The following is a 27,774-nucleotide window of genomic DNA, read 5'->3' as shown; positions in this document are numbered from 1 at the left end:
CCGAACTCGGCAGCAAGCGCGGCGCCCCGTCCCCCACCGCTCTTCGGGGGGCGCTCGCCGGGGCCAGGAGGAGCTGGCCAGCTTCCCGCGGGAGGTTGTTTAGGACGCGCGTCACCCCCCACGGACCGCGCTCGCAGGGGGGCACTAACGCCCGGGCCGTCGGAAGGGCTTACTCTAGGAACTGAGTGCAAACTTGCCGACCCCCATAATCTTGTCACACTCATCAACAGAGGTTTGAAAACCCCAGCGCACGGGTGGGTTGTGCAAGAGAGGCGAGAAACCGCAGAGTATTTATACATTTATTTATAATGAAATTATGGTCTAAGTATTTACAACATATAGGAAACCAGAGAATATGTTTATACAAAGCCAGCCCGCAAAGGATTCAAATGTGCAAAAACTGACAGTTCGTATCCCAAACTACTCCTGGTTCAGCAGACTAGCTCCTCCTTTCACACATCAGTATTTGATACAAAAAAGTTCTTTTGGCAAAACCTGTAATGTCATGCCAAGAAAAAGGACAAGTTGCCATTTCGGTCACTAGGTCCACCATCCGTCCTATCGTGAGCAGTCAAGTCTCGACTTTGGCTGCGACCAGTTCTGAGACAGACGACTGTTTTTCACTTCTGTGCTGAGTTCTGACCAGCTTTGGATCAAGCAGTTTTCTCAGACCCAGCTGAAGACACGGAACTTATGAATAGGGCAATAAAAACTGCAATGACTTTCCGGGACTAGAGAGCCTGCTGGTGCCTGCTTTGCATCATCCCATTAAAAAGACATAATGAAGGGAAAACCCTCCATATTCCTACGCAGGATCCAGCTAAATCCAACAGCTTTAAATTAGTAAAACTGCATTTTCCAAAACAGAAAAGAATGCAAAAATCAAATAAGGATGAACTGTTCTTAGTTTTAAAGGTGCAGAAAGGGAAGGCCGGACTTAAAATCATCTCCGCACTAATACATAGTAAGGCTTTGTTTGCAACCAGTCGTCAGCAAAATGGACCAAACAGTAGTAAATTACAAAGAAAACTCTCTTTTTGTCAGAATTGGGGACATTCATGTGGAAGAGGCTGGACAGGTCAAAGGTATACTGGAGTGACCCTGCTGGGACGCTCTGTTGGACAAGCACATTTCACCGACTGTTAAAAAGCTTCTGAGACAAGTTTGTGATTCTAAGTAAATTTTAAGATACTATGCCACTGCAGAAACAAGGATGTTTAGAAAAGAATGAGACCCCTTTAAGAAAGGGGACACTGCATCTCTAACTTCTGCAAAGGTCCATGATGGTTCCCAGTACAGGCCCCAGAGTCTTATTAAATCAAATGCATGCATTATTGCTAAAGAGAGTCACCGAGGGTCAAAGCTCTGTTCCGCTGTTTCCTTATGGGGCCATCCAGAATGGCATCTGCTGTTTAGCTCGTGGTTGCGATGAAGGGTACTGATACCCCAGACTCCAGCCCTGTGGAAAACTACTTGCATTTTTATGACCCCCGTGCTCCTCCTCTTCGTCAGACGAATCTGCAGCATACGCCACCAACCCGAAGCCCTTCTCTGCAGTTTTCATCTTCTTGACCGGATAATCTAGAATAGAGAAGAACAACCCCAACCCATCCCCCACCGAGACAGAAAAAAAAAAGATACCATAAATTCGTTAATAAAAAAAAGATGTTAATTGTAAGTGGTTAGTTGGACACCATTTTGAGGTCACAGGGTCAATGGTCACCCAAAAACGTTGAAGATCACACGAAAAACAGCACCAGCATCAGCAAATGTGAATCCACCAGAACCATGTAAGAAAACAGAGAAAGAAAACAGAAACACAAAATAATAAAAAAAAAAAAAAAGAAAAAGAAAAAAAAAGAAAAAAGAAAAAAAAGGAAAGTTAGCAAGTGAGTCTCTGGAGGTGGATACTTCACCTTTTAAAGAGTTAAAAGAAAAGAAGTTAAGAAAAGAAAATGTATTTTCTCCTGTTCGTTTTTATTAGGACTACAGGCAAAGAACGCAAGTGATCCCATATTCCTCTAAATTCTGGGTTACTAGGAGGCAACATTTTTTTTAATAGCCACAGGCTGACGATTCACAACCAAAAGCGCTATAAGGAGAGAGGTAGCTCGGTCCCAATACAAAGAAAAATCAATCTTTTTTTAAAGTAGGCTCTACGCCCAACTCGGGGCTTGAGCTCAACTCCCAGAGGTCAAGAGTCGCACGCTCCACGGACTGAGCCAGCAGGGCACCCGGAATCGCAACCCTTGAGTCTGTGTCCGATCACCCCCAGGGATGCAGACAGTGACAAAATCTGGAAATGACCTACCCATCGTTAGCATCTCCTAGGGCTGTCATGGTGCTATGTAAAAAATGTAACTTGACTAACTTTTCTAGACAAAATCTGAAAAGCCTGTGTAACTATATGCTGTCCTCCTAAAAAAAAAGAAAAAGTATCCTCCTTAGCCTGTGGAATTTAGAAGTCAGAGTCGACGCCTGAATGCACATCAGGCTGGACGACTAGGATTTAGGAGTGGCCTCGGCAGCCCGCGCATCCCCAGCCGCACCCCACTCACCGTGGCCCCCTGCGCCGGCCCCGGACCCATTCCTGTCCTCAGACTCCGCTTTCATTCCAGTCACTGGGAAGGCTGGTGGAGGCATCAACTGCCTGTGAGAAAAGAAACCAGGACAGTCTTTCAGACAGATTCCGCGGGCTGCGCTCCTCTGGTGGACTGTCGGAGCCGCGCATGGCCGTGCCCTACGAGAGGTCAGCAAGCTGTGAGCGCGCAAGGTGTTAGCCAGGCCCCGCCCAAAGCAATGACTGCTCAGGAGACCAGTCCCGTCCAAGGAAAGAACAGCATGGGGGGCGGTTAAGCACCAGATGGTAGCTAGACCCCCGTTCAAGCACCTCAGTCCGTAATATTCTAGGATTCTTTTTTGTTTCTTTAAACATTTTATTTAAGACAGAGAGCGAGAATAGGAGCGGCAGCGGAGGTGTGGGGCAGGTGGGGAGAAATGCAGACGGCGAGGGAGAGGCAGGTTTCCCATTGAGCAGGGACCCCAATGTGGGGCTAGATCCCAGGACCCCAGGATTATGACCCGAGCTGAAGGCAGACACTCAAATGAGCGCCCCAGGCGCCCCAGAAGTCTAGGATTCTAAGTAGCAAACACAGCTTGGTTAAGACTTCAGTCACTGGGGCTCCTGGGTGGCTCAGTGGGTTAAGCCTCTGCCTTTGACTCAGGTCATGATCCCAGGGTCCTGGGATCGAGCCCCACATCAGGCTCTCTGCCCGGCGAAGAGTCTGCTTCCCCCTTTCTCTCTTCCTGCCTCTCTGCCTGCTTGTGATTTCTGTCTGTCAAATAAATAAATGAAATCTTAAAAAAAAAAAAAAAGAAGACTTCAGTCACGGCCTCCGCTTAGGAACATGGCCACGCTGCAGACCGTGCAGCAGAGGACGACACCGGATACAAGCACAGAGTGACTCAAAGCCCAGGGTAAGTGCCTCGTGACTGTGAAGGGGGCAGCACCCTCTGTGAGTGCAGCGGTTATCAAAGAGTAAGGGGGGGCAGTTTATTTAAGCTAAAGGACTGCATTACACTTTGATCGATGGATTATTTTTTTTTTTTAAGTTGGTTCCACACCCAGCGTGTAGCCCAGTGCGGGGAGTGAACTTACTACCCTGAGATCAAGACCTGGGCTGAGATCAAAAGTCTGACACTCAACCGCCAAGTCACCAGGCGCCCCTACGTTACAGATTTAAGAACACGGAAGCTCACGGCGACCGAGGACACCTGGATACAGTCACGTGGTCACGCTCCAAGGCACTCACCTGTCCCTCTCTCGCTCTTTGCCTGAGGAACTTGCCGGCTTCGATCCTGCACCTTCAATCTCATTCTGACTGGAGAAGCCTGTACCTAAATTAGTCATATGAATGGGTCCATGCTATGAGCAGAAAAATACAGCGGCATTAGCAAACCTACGACTGCGGCAGTGACTTCAGCTCCTCAACGTAACTGTCAAGTGCCTCGTCTTTCTGGCCAGTGGCGGTGAGCTCACTCCCCAGCCCTCTGGGACCTGGACATAAGCACAGCTGGAGGAGAGCTGGTCTCTCCCCGGAGCGGCTGCTCATGCTATACGGGTCTGTGTCCAACTGTCCTCTCATAATCTAGAGTAACGTGCCTCAGTCTGTTTCAAAGAATACTTCAAGGGCTCTGGCCAAAAGTAAAGGTGCTTCTCCTGATAAAATAAAATGGCACCAACACTATACATTTATTTATGTTAAAACTTCACACTGAAACCGCATTTTAAAAATCTCTTTACTTGAATGACCACTTGAATGACGTGTGTGCAGAGAACCACTGCGTCTCCGCCCACCTTCAGTCGCCTGGTGGGGACGGGAGGAAGCTACTGCTCGCCTGGTGGGGTCGGGAGGAAGCTACTGCTCTCCTTCGTAGAGCAACAATAAACTGAGAGCCCAGGTTCAAGTACAAGCCACGTTCCAGGAGAGTCAGAACCACCTGCGGCCATCAGGAGCAAGCCCTCCTTCTAGGCCGGAGGCACAGACCCTCCGCCACTCTCCCCTTGGAGCGGCTACTTCCTTCTACTGCTTCAAAGACCAACCCACCCAAAGGGAGTCACTCTTGATTTAAACTAATCCCCCAAGGGGAAAAAACCTAATCTAAAAGGATTCCAGAAAACAGAAATCCAGTACTGGGATTTTGCCTCATACAGATGTGAACTTATCTTTCTTTCAAGGGAGAATACAGTACGATAAGATGAGGAAAATAAGGGTATTTTATTTAACCTGGTATCCAAGAAGTCCAGACTCTCGCTCATCTGGCAGCTCCTCTGTGAATCGCCTCTTCTGCGCCTGGGGCTGAGCTGGGAGTGGGGGCGGGGGCGGGGGCGGGGGCTGGGGGCCCGCAGGCAAGGCAGTTTTGACAGGAGCAGCAGGAATGAAAGGCCCACTCATCGGACTCTGGGACCAAAACAAACCAAGGGGGAAAAAGGTGTGAGAATGTCCAGCCATAATAAGGAAAACAAAATCACAACAGACTTTAATGATCCACATGTCCTAGAAATCCTGTCTCTCTGGTCCGTAGCTGCCCTCGCGGATCATCCGCTGACGAGAGAGCCTGGCCTCCCCACCTCCATGGAAATGAGACACTGACAATCTCTCCAGTGCTTTGAACTCTCAGGAAAAACCTGCTGTGCCCTTGGGCTACTAGGGGCAAACACAACCAACAAATAAAAATTCCAGCCACTCACTCAGTCCAGAAGTTATCAAGCAGAACAATCTCCAACTTAGACCCCTTAATCAATGTGATTAGCTCTTTCTGCATTAAAAAGGCTGCTAACGCTTATGGCAAAGGTGAGTTCACTGCTGCTTCTAGGGAGAATTGTTACAGCAAGAGAGAGTCTATCCAATGTTTAAAAGACTGTTCCAGAAAGGAATAAGGACTGATCCAGGACGCATCAGAGAAAACGGGCACCTCTCAGAGGACTGCTCTCATGAAACGAACGGCTAATACCTGCTGAATGCCGGGTCATCTCACTCAACCCTGCAACCTCTGAGATATCACTATGCCCATTTTCTAGAAGGGAACCAAAGCCTGGATAGGCCAAGTCACATCCCAGGATTACACAGCTCAATCACAGGAAAGCACGAAGAACCCATGCAGCTTATGTCTAAAGCCCAACCCTAAGGGCCGGCTCGGTCACACTCCTTTCTGGTTACTAAGCTACGTGGCTGAAAGCTGGAGGCCTACGGCTCTGCCAAGCGCAGGAGGCAAGTAGTCAGGACCAGGGGTCCCAGCCAGAGTTTAGGGAAGCCTTCTGCTGTTTCAACCTGGGCAGCCCCCTCTGGTGCTCACAGCCCACCAGGGAGGACCGGGGCCTCGGTTTAAGGCCACAAGCTCCCCCGGCCCGGATATACGGCGAGAGGCCCGAGAAGGGCCCGCCATCAATGCGCCCGCGTGTGCTCGCTCGCTTCTCCCCTGCCCCAGAGCAGGGCCGCAGGCCATCCACCCGGAAGAGCTGGAACCACCAGTCCCTCAAGGTCCAGTTTTGTGCGTGGTCTGAGAACTACACGACAGCATTCAAAACCCTTCAGCTGGCAAAGTGCACGGATCTCTCGGCCCCGAACTCCTGCACGGGGGCGTCTGTCTGGAAGACTAGCACCTCTGCTGCCGCCACGGGGAGGCGCACGGGCTGTTCGCCAGCACCGGCCCGTGGCCCGTGCCCTGCCAGGGGATCCAGCGTTCTCAGAGCCCGGCCCACGCATGGCCCTGCAGAGGAAGCTTCCTGACTCCTCTTCCAAACCGCCTTCAGGTGGGAAGGCCCGTGACACGCATCCAGAGACCCGGGCTGCATCGCACACCCACGCGAGCGGGGCACAGAGTACCTCCCGTCGCACAGAACCAACCCACTCTCTCTCTCCTCCTGAAGGACACCGCCACCTCCACACCTCTCCCGGGCCACCTCTCCTCGAGGTCAGTGGATGCGGTTCGCGCCCGGCGGCCTACCTGGCCAGCGCCAGCGGGGGGCTGGACTTGCGTTATCGGGTATTGTGTTGGCACAGGGGGGACTCCCGTAGGTAATGCTGGCAAGACTCCAGGTGCCAGAGAGACCGCTGGTGGCACTATGCTTGGGACTCCATAGGGAGGCTGAACCGGCTGCTGAGGAGGGGGAACAACAGGGTAACCAGACTGATAGCCATTGGATGGATAATATGGTGGCTGAGGAGGGACACTACTTAGAGCAGAGGGTTGTGTATAGCCTGAGGGGGAAGAAAAAAAGTGTTTAATCAGCTGCAGCAAAATGAGACATTTTAGCTGAATATTAACCTACTCTCTAGGGAAGAAAAACACTGAGGGACAAACGGCTTCCCAAATTACTGTAAGCAGAAGGGAGCACTGTCAGTGCCCCAGCACGGGCCAGCCTTAAACACCCTATTCTGTACATAAACACCACTAACAAACTATTTCTTTTGCTGAAACACTTTGAGACATACACACCTGGTAAGGGCACAGCAGTATTAATCTGATTCACAAATCTAGAGTATTCAGCATGAACCTGCAAGAGAAGGGAAAGCGAATTCATACGGGACGGTCCCAATTCACAGAGCACTCGCGAGGGTCGATGAGACAACTCCAGAACCAAAGTAGCTAGGAATGAAAAATAGTTTCACTGATTACGGGCCCCTGGGTGGCTCCATGGGTTAAAGCCTCTGCCTTCCGCTCAGGTCATGATTCTGGGCCCTGGAATCGAGCCCACATCGGGCTCCCTGCTCGGCGGGGAGCCTGCTTCCCCCTCTCCAGCTCCCCTGTGCTTGTGGTCCCTCTCTCGCTGTCTCTCTGTCATAAATAAAATCTTTTATTAAAAAATAAATAACAAAACTATTTCTACTGATTAAAAAAGAAAAAATTTCCATTGACATTTCAACCAAATTTAGACTTGTTTAAGCTAAGTTTTGATAAGGCACGGGGTGCCTGGCCGGCTCAGTCGGTGGAGCATAGGACTCTTAAGGGCAGGCTTGTGAGTTCAAGTCCCACACTGGTACAGAGATTACTTAAAAATGAAATCTAAAAAAAAAATAATAACAGGGGCGCCTGGGTGGCTCAGTGGGTTAAGCCTCTGCCTTCGGCTCAGGTCATGATCCCAGGGTCCTGAGATCGAGCCCCGCATCGGGCTCTCTGCTCAGCGGGGAGCCTGCTTCCTCCCTCTCTCTCTGCCTGCCTCTCTGCCTACTTGTGATCTCCCTGTCAAATAAATAAAATCTTTAAAAAATACTAATTATAAAATAATAAAACAAAATAAATAATCTTTAAAAAATAATAATAAAATAAAATAAAATAAAATCTTAAAAAAATAATCCATCAGGGGCGCCTGGGTGGCTCAGTCATGAAGCGTCTGCCTTTGGCTCGGGTTCTGATCCCACGGTGCTAGGATTGGGCCCCACATTGGTCTCCCTGCTCAGGAGAAAGCCTGTTTCTCCCTCTGACCCTCCCCGCCTCATGCTCTCTCTCATTCTCTCAAATAAAATCCCCCAAAAAATCCATCAACCAAGGAGCGCCTAGGTGCCCCCGTCGGCTGAGCATCCAGCTCCTGCCTTCAGCTCAGGCTGCGGTCTCAGGGTCGTGGGACTGAGCCCTGCACTAGGCTCAAGCGCAGCAGAGCCTGCCTGAGACTCTCCCTCTGCCCCTCCCTCCCTCTCTAAAAATAACAAAATTTTAAAAATTAAAAAATCAACTGGGGCAGCCTGGGTGGCTCTGTCAGTTATATGTCTGCCTTCGGCTCAGGTCAAGATCCCAGGATCCCGGGACTGAGTCAAGCGTGAAGCTCCTCGCTCAGCGGCGAGACCGCTGCTCCTGTTCATGCACACGCACATCTCTCTCTGACAAAATCTTTTAAAGAATCAATACATCAATTAATTTTAATAAGGCACACTCTATAAATTATTAAGCCAGGACTTGGCAGTCAGGAGCACGGATATCAGGAGCTTCCTAAGTCGGCAGACTGGATTCAGTTCTGAGGCACAGAATCATCCAGAGCCAGAAAGAAAGTTAGGAAATTCCTAAGTTGTCAGTGTACCTCCTGCGAACTCATTCGTTCTTTTATTTACTGGACTTGTCCTCAGAGAGCTCAGGGCTCAACGGGTTAGTGCAGCCCCGTCCAGCTGTTCGTCATGGAACTGCCCTGAGTCAGTAAATTCACGTGGCGACGGGGACAGGGAATGGCCAGGGAAGCGCCCCAGTGCAAGGGACAGCAGAGCAGCTACTTCCCGAAAGCAAACGACACAGCTTCCCGAAAGGGCGCCCTTAAGATACCAAATAACAAAGACCGAACACGTGCAAACCCCACTGCTGACTGCCTTCAGGTGCTCTCCCCACGGCCCTATTGGTTTCACTTTCGGTTACTAGATTACAGAGTAGAAAGAACACTCGATCAAATCAACAATGAGCCCGAAGGCTCTGCAGACCGGTCGTAAACTATTCTAGCTCTACCCTTACTAACAAGCAGAATTTGGAACTCCCACCGGTAAGCAACTTGGCCAAGACTGAAAGCACTGTTTAGTAACCCACAACACGTGATTTTATATGCTGTGCCGCGGGTTTCAAAATTCCACACCAAAACAGTCCGTAAAGGAGAAATGCATGCCAGCCAGGACCCCGACCGGGGAAGTCTGTCTTCCTTACGAGAACTGAGTTGCTAGAATGGTGAACCACTTCCAAAACTCTCGTCCGCCCGGAACCTCAGAACATGACCGTACCTGGAAACCAGGTCTTTGCAGACGCAGGGCGTTAGCATGAAGTCATGCGGGCTCATGGGGGCCCTAAATGCAAGGACTGCGACCCTTCAGGGGACAGACAGACAAGGAGACACAGGAGTAGGCCAGGAGACAACGGGGCAGAGAATGCAGCTCTGCTGACATGGGGAAAGAGTGCAGAGGCCGGCGTGCTGGGAGAGCCATGGAACATTCTCCCTCACGGCATTTGTTCAGAAGGAACCAATCCTGCCCACGCTTTGATTCTCAATGTCTGTCTGGCTTCCTGAACAGTGAGAGAATAACTCCTTGGTGTTTAAAGTCCCCCAGTGTGTGGGCCTTTGGTATGGGAGCGCAGCCGAGACCCAGCCCCGCAGAGCAGTGCTCCTCCGTGCGTCGGGCGCAGGCGTCACTCACTGTTTGCAAGAGGTTCTCACAGAGCTTCTTGGCAGCAGCCAGGCCTTCTGGTTTGGGGTGACTGCAAAGAAGATCCGAGAAGTCAAACACAAGGAAAGGAATCAGAATGTTGATTCCACTTTGCACGCTGCTCACAAACAATATACTCAACCTAGCACCAAAGTAAGCTCCTGAAAATCACGACCTCATGTCTCTTACCCTTTAACCTGTAACTAGTATCGTTGAGGACAAATACTGTATTGGTTCTGAGATACAGGTATTAAAAAACATTTAACAGTCACTAGAACAGCCCTAAAATGCATTAATGTCACCAAAGGTTTAAATGAAGACGACGTTAGGCTCATGAACGCTCATGTCAGGGTCACAGCTCCGTATAACCCCCAAGAACCGGAACACTAAAGGAGACAATCCCGCCTCCTAATTCAACAGTTCTTCCTGCGGACACGACGAAGCGGTCACTGCCCAGCACTGGCCCCAAGTCCTCAGGTTACCGTTAATTAAACCTATTTTCTTCCTCCCACAGCATCGCTCCTACCCGGGCAGAGCGGCAGACAAGTGTTCACACACAAGCGTCAATAGCACCACACGTACCTAATGTAAATGTACATCGGTTCGAAAGCTTCTCGGCCGGATGCTGGCTCGATGCAGCCCGAGCCTTTCCCTCTGAGGAAGACTTTGGCGCCCGTTTCAATCTGAATGTGCTGCAAATAGGAGCAGCCTGGACCTTCCACTTTCTCCTTGACGTTGAAGGTGGGCACAGCGTGCTCCAGACCCACAAATAACTTGTCTTGAACGTAATGCATCTACAGGACAGAACAGCTCAGATGAAACTCACAGCACACATGAAGTCCTAATCATGAAAATCGTTTTGCAGAAAACTGGACTAGTCCAGATACTTTGAATCCCCGCCAGGCCAGGGATCCCCTGGAACTTCCCCCATGAGCCGCAGAAACCAACTTATAACGTAGCTTCATCTGGAGGAGCACTACGCGGGCTACGCACCTACCTAGAACAGTAACCCCTTCCTCCATTGAGCAAAATCTACTGAACAGGTGCAGAGCAAAGACTCACTACTAAGTGCACCCAAAGCCGCTGACGGCTCTAAGTCAGTGGGAACCCAGAGCACAGTCTTCTGTGAAACGAGAGGCATGTCGGGTCGTCCAGTCAGCCCTGTGGTGTGCTCCACCGAGGGCTGCTCTCTCCCACCCTGTGTTCTAGGAGGATTGTATCAGCAGAGTCTTACTTCACCAGACTCCGCCTTCTTAGTCCTCCAGCTGCCGTCACCGGGACAGACACGTAAGCAAACCACTACCTTCCAAATGTACGCTGTGGGGACGCCTGGATCTATCGATGCCCTTTCTAGAATATACCAAAGTAAACAGATGTGTGTTCCGACGTTCACTGCATCACAGAACATGAAATGGTCCCTTAACAGGATGCGTTAGCCGGTCAGCCTCAGGCTGGACATCAGGACATTCCTTCACACTTTCCGTATTATTTGGCACGTGTCACCTCTACAGAAATGACAAAGCTGCTCATGAGCTCTCCACCGAACATACCCCTGACTGGAAGGGAGGCTTCTGGCTGACGGCTGGAGACAACTGTGCAACGGGCGCTGGCTGGTGATACACAGTGACTGTCGCACCATTGAAAGTCGGACTGGTCCCCGTGGCAGCTTTGACCACCCCGTTGGTGATAATCTCTTTGATTCGGTTTACGGCTCCTACAGAGAAAGTGAGATACGATACAGAGGAATAAATGAACTGACTAGAACCCACGGACAAGCCCAGGCCAATCCGCAACCACCCCTGTACCAACCCACTCTGCAGGACACCCCGACACACGGTCCTCGGCCTCTCTACTCCCCCAGCACACGCACGAGCAGTTCGTACATGAGTCACGACAGCCGCCCGCAACCTTCTGCCAAGTTACTCTATACCGCCCTGTGCTTTGTCCTTCACAGAAAGGGGGATGTGAACCAAACCGCTACTTACTGTCCACTAATTCCCGTGTCTGGCCCTGAACATGAAGGTATAACGGACGATCCCTACAAAGAGAAACACAAAATGATGATCCCACACCGCGCACAAGCAAAGGAACCAAACGGGTCACCAAATCCAGTCTGTAATGTTTCCAAATAAGTAAATGGGACTACATACAAGAAAATGGCCGTTAACCAACGTCTAGGAACGTGGTTTTACAGCTAATGAATAAGCTTTTCTGGTTGCTTCACGTTAACTCATCTACACACGGATCAAATCTGTTTTTTTTTTTTTAAGATTTTATTCATCTATTTGATGGACAGATCACAAGCAGACAGAGAGGCAGACAGAGAGGCAGACAGAGAGAGAGGAAGGGAAGCAGGCTCCCCGCCGAGCAGAGAGCCTGACATGGGGCTCAATCCCAGAACCCTGGGATCATGACCTGAGCCAAAGGCAGAGGCTTTAACCCACTGAGCCACCCAGGCGCCCCGGGTCAAATCTGTTCTTACAGGCTCGTGCACACTGGCAAGTAGTCAACGGAAACAACCTGACATCTGAGAACAAAAGTCCTTCTTGTTGGCTGTCGAACAGGGAGGGGCAGTTGTGCTCCAAATTAAAGGGGCAAAGTGACGGAGCAGCCTATGGACCACGTCTGTGAAGCCCACAACCCAGGGGACTCTAGATTTTTAATGTAAAGTGGCTTAGATTCCGATCTGGATTATAATAATGAAGATCATCCAAAACCATACAGTTAATATAAAGCTGTAGGTAAAATAATAATAGTATTTAAAGACAAGTTCAAAACAGCAAATAGTACACATACAGAATTGAAGTATGTTCCTGGTTTCATGTAGGGACCAAGTTTTTTTTGTTTTGTTTTGTTTTTTAAGATTATATTTATTTGACAGAGAAATAGAGAGTACAAGTAAGCAGAGAGGCAGGCAGAGAGAGAGAGGGAGAAGCAGGCTCCCTGCCGGGCAGGGAATCCGATGTGGTGCTCGATCCCACAACCCTGGGATCACGACCCGCGCCAAAGGCAGCCGCTCAACTGACTGAGCCACCCAGGTGTCCTGTCTCAGGTGGGGACCAAGTTTTGCCTCCTAATTATATTTAGTTTAAGCCAATGTGGAAAATGTCACAGTACCTGACAACCTGCCCTCAAAACCGAGTCATGGGAAGGATTTAACCGTAGGGGGCAAAATCTGTCAGCCGAAAACCTCACAGCTGTCAGAGAGGCAACGAGCTGTCTGATGAAAGGAGATTTTTTTTGTTTTTTTTAAAGATTTTATTTATTTATTTGACAGACAGATCACAAGCAGGCAGAGAGGCAGGCAGACAGAGGAGGAGGAAGCAGGCTCCCCTCGGAGCAGAGAGCCCGATGCAGGGCTTGATCCCAGGACCCTGAGATCATGACCTGAGCCGAAGGCAGAGGCTTTAACCCAGTGAGCCACCCAGGCGCCCCAGGACGTGTTTGTTAAAAGGGAGATTACAACAAAGTACAGACTCTTTTGTTGGGGGAAATATTCCCATACAAAAGTTTGGAAGCATAAACATTAAACGTAGCAATTATCTCATTTTATACTTTTCCATAATTTATCTCCTCCGATAAAACGTCACCTATGAAATAAAAAAAATCCAAAGAGCAACAGGAAGGCACACAGCGGCCGCCATCCCTCATGCGCCCTGGAGACGTCCCAAATTCTACTACACAGCGTGTGCATGCACACACACTGAGCTACTAACCCAGGGTCCACGTGGATCTCCTACGAACAAAAAATGTGAAACTACCGTGAGCCACGTGTCCGAACTTTCGCTAAAGCAGACAATGTGCGTACACACCCTGGTCCCACTTTGGCCTTCTCCTCAGCGGTCATGAATCTCCCTCGAGTCGACACAGCAGCCCCACTAAGTCGGCTGATCTGAAAGGGAAACATTCTATCAACAAGAAGACGTGGCAATGGCCTATTTCACGGACGCCCCGCCTCGATCGTTACACCGCCAGCGAGGAATGAGTTCCCTCCCGCACCCAAAACCTCAACAACATGGTTTCCTGCTCAGCAGACCCGGAGCCCACCCACACCTGTTTCTCTACCTTCCCTGAGAAGTTCCTCTGCAGTTAACTGAACCCAAGCCTGACTCTGGAGAGTATGACCCAAACCCAGCCGTAAACATCGGACTCCTGTCTGCTTTCCTGACCGCGGCGACCAGCCACTTCCCCCCCAGGGCCCATGTCCACCCACCTCGTCCTGAGTCTGCCCTCGAGTCAGCAGGTTCCGGCATGTGAGAGGCACATCGTTGATTTCGACCTCAGCTACCACCAGGTCATCCTTGCTTTTACTGCTGGTGAGGCCTTTGCCAGCAGCCTGAAGCTACACAAGAGAGAAACTCTGTAAGATGAAAGAATGCTCCTGCTGTGTAATCCACCAGCGACCCTCCCCAGGCCCCACCACCAGCACCTTCCTGCTCCCTTCCCGAGCCTCCAAACACACCTGGAAATACTCCTTGTCATTCACCGAAGACGAAATCACAAGTGAGCAAAACCTAAGCCGACATCAAGTACTGTCAGTTTACTCGAAGGCAATCATCAGATTTCTCTGGGAACTTGGCCACGTGTGTGTTTCTATGACCGCATAACCCCAGAAACCCTACGGACTAGAAGCTGCCATCTCCGCGAGGAAAATTAAAAGACCTTGTGCAGTCCAACACAGGACAGAGTCCAGGGCACGATGCGGAGTCCTGCAACCCACGCGCCTCATCTGGGGAGCGGGACGCAGCCTTCGTGCCAACACGGCAGCTGCAACGTACCCCGTGCAACTGGCCCCATCCTCTCACAACAATCTGGAAAACCCACGAAGTTTCTCTAATGGACAACCCATTACTCTAATAACGAAGAACCAAGAGAATGAACAAAATGCCAAGCAAAATCCTGAAATCTGATCCGGTTTCTCTCAAGTTAATCTATGGACAACTCCAGATACCGGATCGGAGTTATCCGAACAAATGTTCATCCCAAGATGGCCTTCCGCAACCCTTTGAGACCTTGGACCAATGTTCGGCAAATCTGCTCAAAGAAGATAAAATACAGTTTACTTCTTAATGTATTAGATACATTTTAAAGAGACTTATTTCTATTTTAGAGAGGAGAGAGAGGCGCTCAAGCAGACCACACCCAGCTTGGCGCCCAACACAGGGCTTGATCTCACGACCGCAAGAGCACGCCTGGAGCCAAAATTAAGAACCAGATGCTGAAAAGACTGAGCCACTAGGCGCCCCACATCAGACAATATTTCACAACGTGCACAAACTACACGACTCCACAACATCTCGTCTTTGTTCAGCCCCTGCTCACTCCTGGCCATCATCAAAGGTGCTTATCAGTGCTACCTCACGGGACTCCCTGTGGTGACACAGGTGTTCGCTACTTGCCCGGGAGAAACGGGGCAACAGCCCCATGTCCAAAGGCTGTGACAAGGAGCTGAATTTTGAATTTTAATTCAAATTTTATTTATTTATTTTAAAGACTTTTTATTTATTTATTCAACAAAGATAACAAGTAGGCAGAGAGGCAGGCAAAGGTGGAGGTGGGGGAGGAGGCAGGCCCCCTGCTAAGCAGAGAGCCTGATGCAGGACTTGATCCCAGGACCCTGAGATCATGAGCTGGGCCGAAGGCAGAGCTTAACCCACTGAGCCACCTAGGCGCCCCCAAATTTTAATTTAAATAGTTACATGTGGCTAGTGACTACTGTCGTGGACCACACAGGTGTGTGTCACCAACCCTATCAGAAGAGGAAACTGAGGCCCCACGATGTATCTAAGCCACACAGCCAGTAACTGAGGACCCTCGGCTTCAAGTCCACGTATTCTGGTTCTAAATCCACGCTCCCTCCTGCTGTGCTCAACTGCTTCTCAGAGGAAACACGTGAATAAATGACAAACATCAGTGTTAAGAATGTTAACATTCAAGGAGCACTCCACCTCAGTGCGCCGTCACTATTTCCCTGCAGAACTCAGAAATGCACAGTTCGCTCAGTCTTTGCAAATGATAACAATACAATGAATAATGAACTTCCAATTCACTAGAAGTTCCCAGCGATTCTGCACAACTTGGGTATTTAAATATCCAGATAGACAATGGCCGTTTTGTGGCTATTACACACATACACTGGACGACTAACAAAAAATCATCATTCCTGCCCCCCCGCAGCTATACCAATGTCCTTGACAAGTAAAAACTGTCCGTGTTCAAAGTGAACAACTGTCATTTGGATATAATCGCCATAAACATGCTAATTAACACATTCATCACCCGAATTGCATTTTCGAACACAGAACCCATCTCTTCACTGGAACGCAATTTTTAATTGAAGCCCAAAGAACTTTTTTCAAATGAGAATTATAATGCAATGAGCTGCCTTAGAACACACTGAATTCTCCAATGGAAGAGGCTTTCCAGGAAAAGCTGAACCCCGACTGTCAGAAATGACTCTGAAGTCAGACATGTGCGTTACTGATCGTACACAATGTACGCTCAGGAGCTGCATTTCTCTTTGTAAACTGGAGACAGTAATCCATCCCGTCACGCTGCTGCAGAGTCTGTCTTGAGGGCAAAGCGTGCACTCCGGCAACACAAACAGCCACAACAGTCATTATTCTATAGGAGGACTCTTGTCCCCTATGGCAGCATAAATTGAAGACTTCAAAGTTCAGATCCATCCTAGTTTGAAATTTTAATTATACCAGAAATTCTGTAAAATGACCAAATAATTTCCTCAATTTCTGTGAGAACAGCAAAACCACCAACATATCAATTACTCATTTCATGTCACATTCAATTACACTGTAGGCAGTGACTGAAAACCTATAGAGTCTGGAGAACTTTGTACATATGCATTTACTTTTAGTATAGCTGACTAGAGACATTTTTATTTTATTTTATTTATTTATTTGACAGAGATCAAAAGTAGACAAAGATCACAAGAGAGGCAGGCAGAGAGAGGGGGAGGAAGCAGGCTCCCCAACGAGCAGAGAGCCTGATGTGGGGCTCGATCCCAGGACCCCGAGACCATGACCTGAGCCGAAGGCAGAGGCTTTAACCCACTGAGCCCCCCAGGCTCCCCAAACTACATTTTAAAGCTCCCTTGACTTACATGAAGGTCTCTTTTGACCTCAGAGAAAACGCGCATGTATTGAAAAACATGTTACACTGTCCCTTCACATCATTCCGTCCATAGAAAGTAAGCTGAATTAAGTGAACAAAGACAAAATCAACTATCTGGCCCATAAATGTAACCAAACCAACCAAAACTGCCTCGAAAAAGCAAATGACAAAACGTCATGTGACGCATTCTAAAACTAAGCGATCTTGAAATCACCGCGAGGCTGTTTTCTCCTTCACACACGTAACTGCGCGACCACAGGGTTACAAAGTAGCCCTACTGAAGTGGGCCGTAGAGTCCCTCCGGCCTCCCTACCTTCTCAGCAGCGTTCTGGGCCGGCTTCAGCTTCCCCTTGGCCATGAGCATGGCATTGATCTTGGCGGCCACAGCAGCAGCAGCATCCAAGGCGCCAGAGGGAGCGGCCGCGGAGCCCCCAGGGCTTCCCCCACTGCTGGGAGCCTCCCCCCCCGGGGCCGACGGCGGGAGGAAGAGCAGGGGGGCCGGGGCGGGTTGGTCCCATTTGCTGCGGCGCCTACAGCAGAGAAAGGAAGACATCAGGCCCCGAGGAAGGCTCCCTTGCTCGGCTTCGGCACCCCGCCTCCCCGACGCGGCCTCCCCGGCCCCGAGTCTCCGGCCGAGGTTCCGATCCCCGTCTCGACCCCGACAGTCGCGGCAGGTCCGCTCCCGCGCCCTCCCCGACCCTCCCTTCCGTCCCACACGCCCGCGGCTTCCTCTGCCTCTCGGCCGGGCCCTCCCGAGGTCCCTGCTTCCCTCCTGCCCCCGGTCCCCGCCGGCCTCGCTCGGGAGCCCCCGGGCCTGCCGGCCACCCTTGTCCCCGCAAGCCCGGCCCTCCGGCGCGCACACGGCCCAGGGGCGCGCCCCCCGCCCGGACGCAGCTCCCGGAGGCCGCCCCGCCTCTCCTCCGCCCCCGGCGCGCTGCGATGCCGCCGCCCGCGAAGCTTTACCCGCCGGCCCCGGGATGTGTCGCGCTCCCCGCGGACATGGCGACCGGCTCTGCTCAGCCACCCGCCAACTACCCCGCTACCACCGTCCCGTCACTTCCGCCCCCAACGCCCTCACGCACAGCCCCTTCCGGTCGCAGGGAGACGCTGTTCCGGCGAAAGCGCCGCTTCCCATTGGGCGCCTGTTGATTTCCAGGCCGCCGGCGTCCTCGGAGCCAGGTGGGGCCCGACCTTCCTGCGCGCGCCCTGCCCTTGAGAAAGATGGCTGCCGAGGCGCGCGTCCCGGCGGGATCGGGGCGAGCAGGCCCATGTTTGTTGTGGGCACGGCGGTCGCCGGCCAGACAATGCGCAGGAGTCCGGGAGTCGAACGGGTCTCTCCCCGAGGGCGGCCACGACCTGCGGCCGGGAGCGAGCCTTCCGCCACTCTGGCCCGCCTCACGCCTCCGTTACCTGTTTAGGAAAAGGCCAGTGGCACGTCCCAAAGGCCACGTGAAGACTTTCTCTGGTTCTACGTCTGCGCGCCAGCCACGGCTTTCAGAGCAGGGGCGAGGGGGCGCCGCGAGGGGGCGCCGGCGCCGGGGCGGGAGAGCGGAGGGAGGGCGGGGCTCGGGGTGGACGGCGGCCGGGGGCGGGGCGGGGCGGGGCGGGGCGGGGAAGGGGTGGACGGCGGAGGGAGGGTGGGGCTCGGGGTGGACGGCGGCCGGGGGCGGGGCGGGGCGGGGGGGGGGGGCGGGGCGGGGAAGGGGTGGACGGCGGAGGGAGGGCGGGGCTCGGGGTGGACCGCGGCCGGGGGAGGGGCGGGGAGGGGAGGGGCGGGCTCGGGGTGGACGGCGGAGGGGCGGGGCGGGGAGGGGGCGGGGGAGGGGAGAGGAGGGAAGGGGAGGGGCGGGCTCGGGGTGGACGGCGGACGGCGGAGGGGCGGGCCGGCCCTGGTGCTTCGCCCGGGGGAGCCCTGGAGTGGGCGGCGGTCGCCGCGCGCGACCGTGTAGGGGTCTTGGACTGCGGGAGACTCGGCCGGACGGATGGCTTGCAGTGCTATTTTTCTCTATTTATTAGTCGGAGAGAGAGAGAAAGGGCGTAAGCAGGGGGAGCAGCAGGCAGAGGGCGAGGGAGAAGCAGGCTCCCCACTGCCGGGAGCCGGACGGGGGCTCGATCCCACGACTCTGGGACCCCGACCCCAGCCCACCGAGCCACCCCAGGCGTCCCAGTGCTGTCTTTCAAAGGAGTTTACATCCTGGTGAGATTCAGAGAATGCAGATCCATTTGAAATCCAAATTCCTGTTTTCCCTTCGGCATTTAATAAATGTTCTTTCCAGGGCGCCTGGGAGGCTCAGTTAGTTAAGCAACTGCCCTCAGCTCAGGTCATGATCCCAGAGTCTCGGAATCGGGTCCTGCGCGGGGCTCCCAGCTCCGCAGAGAGTCTGCTGCTCCCTCTGACCTTCTCCCATCTCGTGCTCTCTCTCTCTCTCTCTGATAAATAAATAAAATCTTAAAAAAAAAAAAAAAAGTTCTTTCAGCACCTTTAGCATATAGGAAATTTTATTTAGACAATATTAGGTTTTTTCATTCTTTTGCATTGATGTATTTATTCTTTTGCTCGGGATCTTATTGAATCATTGTATGTGTTAATATCTGTTCGGGCAAGCCAAGTCCCATCGTCCTCTGTGTTTCTTGCTTATTCTGACAGGTGTATTTTTCCAAAGAATTTCGGATTTAACAGCTTTGTTTTCCAGTTGCTCCTTATCCCCAAATACAATGTTGTTGGGAGTCTGAAAATACATTGTTTAGGGGGTGCCTGGGTGGCTCTTAATCTGGAAGACGGTGACTCTTAATCAGGTCTTGATCTCCGGGTGGTGACCTGAATCCCCAAGCTGGGCTCCACGTGGCACATGCAGCTTGCTTTAAAAAACAAAAAAGAAAGAAAGAAAAGAAAAGAAAAAAATACATTATTTTTTCCTTTAAAAAAAAAAAAATTGAGATGTCTGGGCACCTGGATAGCTCAGTTAGTTGTCTGCCTTCAGCTCGGGTCATGATCCAGAGGTCCTGGGATCCAGCCCTGGATCGGACTCCCTGCTCAGTGGGGAGCCTGCTTCTTCCTCTCCCCCTGCTTGTGTTCCCTCTCTCCCTGTCTCGATCTGACAAATAAATAAATAAAATCTTTTTTTTTAAATTTAGATCGGATTTATAAACCATATTACTTTTTTTTAAGATTGTATTTATTTATTTGACAGATAGAGACACAGTTGAGAGAGGGAACACAGGCATGGGGAGTGGGAGAGGGAGAAGCAGGCTTCCTACCAAGCAGGGAGCCTGATGTGGGGCTCGATCCCAGTACCCTGGGACCATGACCGGAGCCAAAGGCAGATGCCTAATGACTGAGCCACCCAGGCGCCCCCGTATTACCTTTTTTAAAAGAGTGCTGGGGCACCTGGCTGGCTTAGCGGGTAGAATATCCAATTCTTGATCTCAGGGTCATTAGTTCAAGCCCCCTGTTGGGCACAGAGCCTACTTAAAAAAATAAGTAAAAATAAAAGTGCACTTGAAGTGCTCTATTCACAACAAAGTTGTGCAAGAACCACAATTACATAGTTCCACATGATTTTCATCACTCCAAAAGAAACCCTGCACCCATTATCAGACCCTTCCCATTTTCCCTGCTAATGACAACCACTAATCTGCCTTCTCTCTAGATTTGCCCATTAAGGACATTTCACATAAATGGAACCATAGAACACATGACCTTTTGCGTCTGACTTCGTTCACTAAGTATCATGTTTTCATGGGTCACACATATTGTAGGGCGTGTCTGTCCTTCATTCCTTGTTACGGCCAAATAGTATTCCATTGTATGGACAGACCACAACTCTATCTGTTTGGGTGTTTACAGATACTCACCATTCCTTTTCTTTCTTTCTTTCTTTTTTTTTTTTTTTTTTAAAGATTTATTTACTTAATGAGAGAGCCTGGGGAGGAGAGGGAGAAAGAGAATCTCAAGCAGACTTCATGCTGAGCATGGAGCCCAACTTGGGGAGACACAGGGCTCCATCCCATGACCCTGAGATCCCGACCTGAGCCAAAACCAAGAATCAGACATTTAACCTACTGAGCCAGCCAGGCCCTCCAATAGTCACCATTTCTACCTTTGGGAAGATGCCTTCAAATCCTTTGCCCTTTTCAAAGTTGGATTGTCTTTTTATTGTTGAGTTGTAAGAATGCATTCGTTGTTACAAAGCCAAGTACTTCAGACACAGGATTTGTAAGCCTTTCCTCCTGCTCTACAGGCTGTCCTTCCACTTTCTTGCTAGCATCCTTTGAAACATAAATATTTCATAGTTTTGATGAAGCCTTTGATTTTTAGACTTGGGCGCATTGACAAGTTCACTGTGGTGACTGTCCTGCCCAGGGGTGCGGCATACCGGTTCCGCGTGCGTTGGCCTCCAGTAAATCCTTTACTGTTTTTCATCTAGGTTTTTGTTTCTTTCTTTGCAAGTATATGCATAGCTATTTTAAATTTTTTGACTGCTATTTTGAAAAGACACTTAATTGTATTTAAGCATATAGTCTTTGTTACAAAAAGTTACTGGGTTTTTTATAACCAGCCCCCGTGCTACAGCCTAAATAATCCTAATAATTTTGTAGTTAAATGTCTTGCATTGATAAAATGTTGTCATGGACAAGAGCACATGTTGCCTGTGTTCAAATCACAAAGTCACTGCTGACTCACTGGGTGAACTTGGGCCAAATTCTGGGCCTCAGTTTCCCTATCTTTTGTTTTGTTTGAAGATTTTATTTTGGGAGCGCCTGGGTGGCTCAGTTGGTGAAGGGTCTGCCTTCGGCTCAGGTCATCATCTCGAGGTCCTGGGATGGAGCGCTGCACCGGGTCCCTGGCCAGCGGGCGCCTCCCTTCCCTCTGCCCCCCCTTCCCTTTCATTCTCTCGCGGGGTCTCTCAAAGAAATAAATAAAATCTTAAAAAATTGTATTAGTAAGTAACCTCTACACCCAGTGTGGGACTTGAACGCATATGCCGGAAGTGGAGCATCCGTGCTCCCCTGACTGAGCCGGCCAGGCGCCCCTTCAGTTTCCTTATCTTTGAAAGGGAGGCAGAAATAGTGCTTGCATCACAGTTGTAAGGGCAGTATGAATCAATACAAAAGGTTCTTGGGATACTGCAGGTATAATAAGTATTTCTAGTATCTCGTGGATATAAGATAGAATTCGTAGGGGTGCCTGGGGGCTCCGCCAGGGAAGCCTCTGACCCGTGCATTCAGCTCAGGTCCTGATCTCAGTGGAAGGATCGAGCGGGGCGTTGGCTGGGATTCTCCCTTTCCCGCCGCTCCTCCCCCAACTGTGTATGGGCTCTTTATCCCCCTTTCTAAATGGATAAATAAAATCTTTAAAGAAAAAAGAAAAAAAAAGACTATTACTTTGTTACGCTGCTGATTGAAAAAGTCTCTAAAGTGAGAGAGGTTAAGAGGTTAGTCTGAGGTGGTTTTTCCTTCCTGTTTGGTGCAGAATCAAAAAATTGGTGTATGGACCCCCGTGGCTGGGCACTTAATAGGGCTGGCTTGTGGATGATTAGGCCCCTACTGCCACCTGTCAGACAGCTGGGGGGATGGCGGGGATCAAACTCAGAGGCTGTCAGCATCCCCTCCTGCCCTGTGACACCTGTCACTGGCTCCCGGTCCCCTGGCGCTTACCATGAACAGCCCAGCGCACTCTTGTCCAGGTGTGCTGCCCCACACCCCCCTCCAGGATACCTGCCCTGCCCGGAATCTGTGCAGATCAGCCCAAACATGGAACGTGCTGGAGCTGGGTCTTGCTCTAGGGGCCCCATCCTCCCCCACAGCGGTGGGACTTGTGACGGGACAGAGAAAAGACTGACAGCAGGCTTTCCCAGGGTCTCCAGTGCGCTCACCCCCACCCTTTGGGGGTGTCACCTTCTACCTCAAGCGCTTAATGAATGATCTTTCCAAACAAGGGGATTTCCTAGGAGGCATTCTTCTGTCACTGCTAAAAATAGCTTTGTGATTTCTGTCACCTTACAAGGGAAATCCATCAAGAAAGAATGGGGAGAAAAGAGGCGACGGATAACCTGGGGGACCTCCTGCCTGTCCTTCGAGCCATGGCCTCCTAGCGTGGAGGCGTCCCGCGTAGCTTCAGATACTTGCAGGGTCCCTTCCCCCACTCCCTTGAGCCAGCCTCCAGGAGCCCGGAGCAGTCACGGACCCACGGGGGCATGGGGCAGCTGGCTGCAGCGGGCTAGCCCCTTGTGGCCAAGAAGTCAGCCCCGACGAAACATCTAGGAGCCAGGGTCCGGCTCTGGAGGTCCCGTCACCAAAATGGGAGGGTCATAAAGTGTGTGATTATTCTTTAGGGCCTTAGGAAAAGCACCATCCAAAAGAGATCAACATTTTGTTCCAGGCATAGCAGAAAAACAGTGCAGTTATGTAATCCTGTTAGAGAAAACTGTTCCTGTCATCTGAAACTACTTGAGGCCAGGTCGAGGAACATTAACCTTTCTTGTCAAATTTCAGGTCCCAGTGAATTCTTTTGCCATACTAAATTTTGGGGATTAAGCTAATGCCAGACTGGCCCTGGCTGGGCTCTTGGCCATGGAGTGTTGGTTTCTGGGAGAGCAGAAGCGGAGGGGGAGGCCCTATCCTCTTGGGTGCTCAAAAACTTCTCAGGGCACCTCTCCCCGACCAAACGATGACTCTCGGAGGGTTGTGATGAGTGTGCTTGGAGGTGATATGTAAAACAACAGCAGTTCTTAGACACAGTTTCTCATGAGCGCTGGGAGCAGAGCAGGGAGGTGGGCAAAATGCAGGCACGTGTTTCTACCAGGCAACCAGCTCCCGCAGGACTGCATGTCCCAGAGAAACATGCAGAAACATATCCCGTCAGGAAAAGGCTACGGCTGTCACACCGCCGCCTCAAAATCAGCGTTGGGCCACGGAGACAGGAAGGATGGAGTCCGACGAGAATCATCAGTGGATGCTGAAGATACCAGGGCAAGGCTGGAGGAGGGACAGGAGACTTGCGCAGTCCTGGCCAGATACGTGCTAGTTACAGAAGGGAGAGTGGTGCCTTCCCAGTGGGGAGCCTTCCAGGTGCCCTCTTAAGTAAATGATGGAAGCCAATGTCACCGGCGATAGATGTCACGCACCTCCTGTTGGAATACTCTTAAGTGAACACAGCGCCAAAAACGTTATAACCCAAGTCTGATCATAAGCAAATAGACAAGTCCAAGTTGAGGATGTCACATAAAACAGCTGGCCGTCAGGGGCACCTGGGCGGCTCAGTCAGTTGAGCGTCTGACTCTTGATTTCAGCTTAGATCATGAACTCCAAGTCGTGGGATTGAGCCCCGCATCGGGCTCCACACTCAGCACAGAGTCTGCTTTGGAGTCCCTCTCTCCCTCTGCCCATCCCCCTCCTGGAATAAATAAACAAATCTTTAAAAACCAAACTAACCTTTACTCTTTAAAAATATCTAACATTTCAAAATGTCATGAAAGACAAAACCGGAGGAACTGTTCCAGGCTCAAGGAGACTACGAGGAAATGGTGAGCAAATGTCACACATCTGAGATGTCTTTTGCTACAAGAGATACTATGATAGACATTTAGCAACATCTGAAGGAAGTTTCCAGATTAGATAATATTACTGTAGCATTGTAAATTTGTTGATTTTGATCGTTATTCTATGGCTATGTAAGAATATTCTTTTTTTTTTTTTTTTTTTAAGAATATTCTTGTTTAGCAGTGCCTGGGTGGCTCATTCAGTGAAGTGTCAGGTCATGATCTCAGAGTCCTGGGATCGAGTCCCACATAGGGCTCCCTGCTCAGCTGGGAGCCTGCCTTTCCCTCTGCTCCTCCCCCTGCTCATGTTCTCTCTCTCTGTCAAAAAGAAAAAAAGAAAGAGAAAGAATGAATATTCTTGTTTTTAGGGAACACGTTGAGTAATTTAAAGGTATAAGAACATCTTGTCTGCAACTTACTTTCAAACTGTTTAGAAAAAATTTATACATACATATATTCAGAATGAAAAGGACAAAGTAAATGTGAAAACACAACGTTAACATTTGGGAAATCTGGGTAAAGGGTGTACAGAGATTCTCTGTGCCATTTCTAAGTCTGAAATAATGTCAAAAGAAAAAATACTAAAAGTTAAAAAAAAGAATAAGAAAAAAAAAAAAAAAGAAGAAGGCTACAACAGCAGTAAGAAATAGGAACATAGGGGCGCCTGGGTGGCTCAGTGGGTTAAAGCCTCTGCCTTCGGCTCAGGTCATGATCCCAGGGTCCTGGGATCGAGCCCCGCATCAGGTTCTCTGCTCAGCAAGAAGCCTGCTTCCCCCTCTCTCTCTGCCTCTCTGCCTGCTTGTGATCTCTCTCCCTCTGTCAAATAAATAAGTAAAATCTTAAAAAAAAAAAAAAAATGGGAACATATGGGGAACGTGGCCAGCTCTGCCAGAGGAGCACAGGACTCCTGGGTCGTAAGTTCAGGGTCATGAGTTTGAGCACATGTTGGGTGTAGAGAGTAGTTGTAAACAAAATCTTCATTAAAATAAAAGAAACTGGGGCACTTGGGTGGCTCAGTTGGTTAAACAGCTGCCTTCGGTCAGGTCATGATTCTGGAGTCCCCGAATAGAGTCCCACGTTGGGCTCCCTGCTCAGCGGGGAGTCTGCTTCTCCCTCTAACCTTCTTCCCTCTCATGTTCTCTCTCTCAGTCTCTCTCTCTCAAATAAATACAATCTTTTAAAATATTTAAAAATGAAATTAAGTTTAAAAAACAAAACACAAACCAACCAACCAACAAACATGGTGTCTTTAGAAGTACAAAGGAGAGGGAACTCGCTAACATTCTCTGGGACTCGGAATGCTGGAAGAACCCAGGGTCTGAAGCCTGGGGTCCTGCATTGGACTCAAAGCAACATGGCAAGACAGCCTCCCCAGCAATTCTTCCTCCAATTACAAAGATAATGGCCGAAAAGAACTGTTTTAGGAACTCAAGTTCATGGGAGGAAATTTTTACATCAAGGAGCAATCCCAGGGTTGATCTGAAGATCAGTGATAAGAGGAAGACTCTCCCATATGCAAAATTGACGTAATCAAATTTTCTGGCCAAGGAACTCCCCTAACCTCTGAGGATGGGATCCCTGAAGGAGCCAGGGAGCTGGCGTTGGAACTCGCTCGCACCACGTGTGCTGTGTCCCCCACGGCTTTCCCACGGCAGGACGGGCGTGGCGGTTGTCTACAAAGCTGGAGCATGGAAAGAGGTTGAGGACTTGACCGACGCGTGGTTCTGATCGGAGGACCCATTCTGTCCTCTCCCATTTAACAAACACTCCTCGTGGCTGTCTTGAGTTTTCCGCTCATACATACATCAGATGTCTGGGTGCTCGTTTTCTCAAAGGCATAAGATGCCGAAGGCCGGTACCTGGAACCGATTACGAGAGAACCAGAAAAGCATGGGCAGCATGTAGAGAGGGCAGAGTCATTCGAGACCTCTGCAAGTTAGACTGGGTTTGAGGTAGTTTTTCTTTGTTGGGGGCGGGGAGCGTTTACGGTTATTTTGAAAACCTGGCCCATGTCAGTGGAGGTGGCATCTTGCACGGGCAGGAGGGGGACACGCTGGCTGGGTTTCTGGGCTGCCCCACGCGTCTCCAGGGAGGACAGGCTCGCTCACTGCAGGTCTCGGTGGCCGCAGCTGATGAAACCAACGGTCCACGCTGGACAAAGGACTGGAATGCTCTACTTCTGCAAGGATCGTCAGAACCGGAGAACGGTGGCTGCCCGAGGCTGTCGCGGTGCTGGGGTGTCAGGGCTGACAGGGCTGTGCTAGACGGTGCCCAGGGAAGAGCAGGCGGAGACGCTCACCTGCGTGTCCCCTCAGGTCTGCCCAAAGTCAAGAGTGCCCCCGGGCCCTGTGCTCTCCGGCCCACAGCCCGGGCAGAGGCAGGGATCCAGGTCTCTCAAGGATCACCGACGTCACCCTTTCCTTCAATACCCGGTTCATCACTCAAAGCAACTCCAGGCGATTCCTGCTCCCTGCTAGGAAAGGGGTCCTGCGGGAAACCGCAGAGGAAGGGCCCGGTGGACAGAGCAGGCTCTGAGAGGAGGGTGTAGGAACAGAGGTGGAGAGGCTGCTCGTAGGGAGAGGACTACTTCTTCCTGATAATAATAAATAAATAAACAACCCCACAAACTTAGCAGCAACAACAAGGCCGATTTGAGTATTCTGTCGCCATGGTAACGAGTGGCCATCAGAACCTCTATTAAACCCACTGAGTCAGTCCACAACCCCTGCGAGCGGACGCCCCGCAGAGTCAGGCTCTGGCTTCTCAGAGTCCCACGGCCCCCCCGGCCGCGGGGCTGAGCGTGCCAGCCGGTCGTCCACCCCAGGCTCGCCGGAGGGCTCCCTGTGTGCCCCGCTCAGCTCTCACTTCTGAAAACCTGCCGTCCCTGAACTCCAGCTTCCCCCAAGCTCTAGGGGCGGCTTTACAGTCTGCTTCGCTCAGAGGAATCACGCCCGAGCGCAATCCCTTCCATCCGCTCCCAGCAGCAAGCTGGCGCTCGGCAAGCATTGCTGCTTCCTTCTGCCCTAAAATACAACCTTCACCAACCTTGCATCCCTTCTGGCTGGAATGAGGATGCTTGTGCTGTGAGGAACAGAAAGCCTCACTCGCAACGGCTTCAGCGATAATAAACCTATTCTCGCCTACAGCTCGGAGCCCAGAGACCGTGTGTGCTTCGCCGCCCGCCTGCCTGCACGGGAAGGTTTTCCGAACACGGGCCTCCGTCGCCGTCGCGGGCAGTCTGCCAGCACGCGCTGGGGCCCCTGCTTCTGCACGTCGGGCCAACAGGAGAAAGCAATCTCTGCCCCTCACACAATCAAAATCCTTGATTGTGAGCTGCAGCCTTGGTTCTTGAGCCAGTTACTGTGGAGAAGGCTGGTTCTGTTGTGATCAGCCTCGGTCTGGGGTGAAGGTAGCTTCTCTGTAGGGAA

The 27,774-nt window shown here is 50.8% G+C and overlaps 1 protein-coding gene and 1 long non-coding RNA gene across 5 annotated transcripts; both read right to left on the bottom strand.

Annotated features, from left to right (window-relative positions):
• Nucleotides 1-285: 285 nt before the first annotated feature.
• On the bottom strand, nt 286-18,349 carry KHDC4 (KH domain containing 4, pre-mRNA splicing factor). 4 transcript variants are annotated; one of them, XR_014304069.1, is made up of 14 exons: nt 17,888-18,349; nt 17,119-17,335; nt 13,888-14,016; nt 13,487-13,566; nt 11,660-11,712; nt 11,225-11,388; nt 10,257-10,468; nt 9,666-9,726; nt 7,000-7,057; nt 6,508-6,761; nt 4,788-4,961; nt 3,813-3,897; nt 2,559-2,650; nt 286-1,581 (listed from the first exon to the last, which is right to left on the bottom strand). XR_014304069.1 is itself a non-coding variant. In XM_082703394.1 (14 exons), the coding sequence occupies exons 1-14, from the start codon at nt 18,073-18,075 to the stop codon at nt 1,382-1,384; spliced, it is 1,995 nt and encodes a 664-aa protein (XP_082559520.1). In that variant the 5' UTR covers nt 18,076-18,346; the 3' UTR covers nt 286-1,381. The 4 variants fall into 4 exon arrangements, 2 of the variants coding, with proteins under 2 accessions (XP_082559520.1, XP_082559521.1); XR_014304070.1 differs by having other exon boundaries at nt 17,769-17,903; XM_082703394.1 differs by having other exon boundaries at nt 3,813-3,925; nt 17,888-18,346.
• Nucleotides 18,350-19,286: 937 nt separating this feature from the next.
• LOC309850093 lies at nt 19,287-22,682 on the bottom strand. The gene is made up of 2 exons (XR_014304086.1): nt 22,524-22,682; nt 19,287-19,664 (listed from the first exon to the last, which is right to left on the bottom strand). It is a non-coding gene; the product is annotated as an uncharacterized lncRNA (long non-coding RNA).
• Nucleotides 22,683-27,774: the final 5,092 nt, after the last annotated feature.

The sequence above is a fragment of the Mustela nivalis genome, assembly GCF_964662115.1.
Source record: "Mustela nivalis genome assembly, chromosome: 16".
Taxonomy (NCBI): domain Eukaryota; kingdom Metazoa; phylum Chordata; class Mammalia; order Carnivora; family Mustelidae; genus Mustela; species Mustela nivalis.
This window is presented reverse-complemented; position numbering and strand designations above follow the sequence as displayed.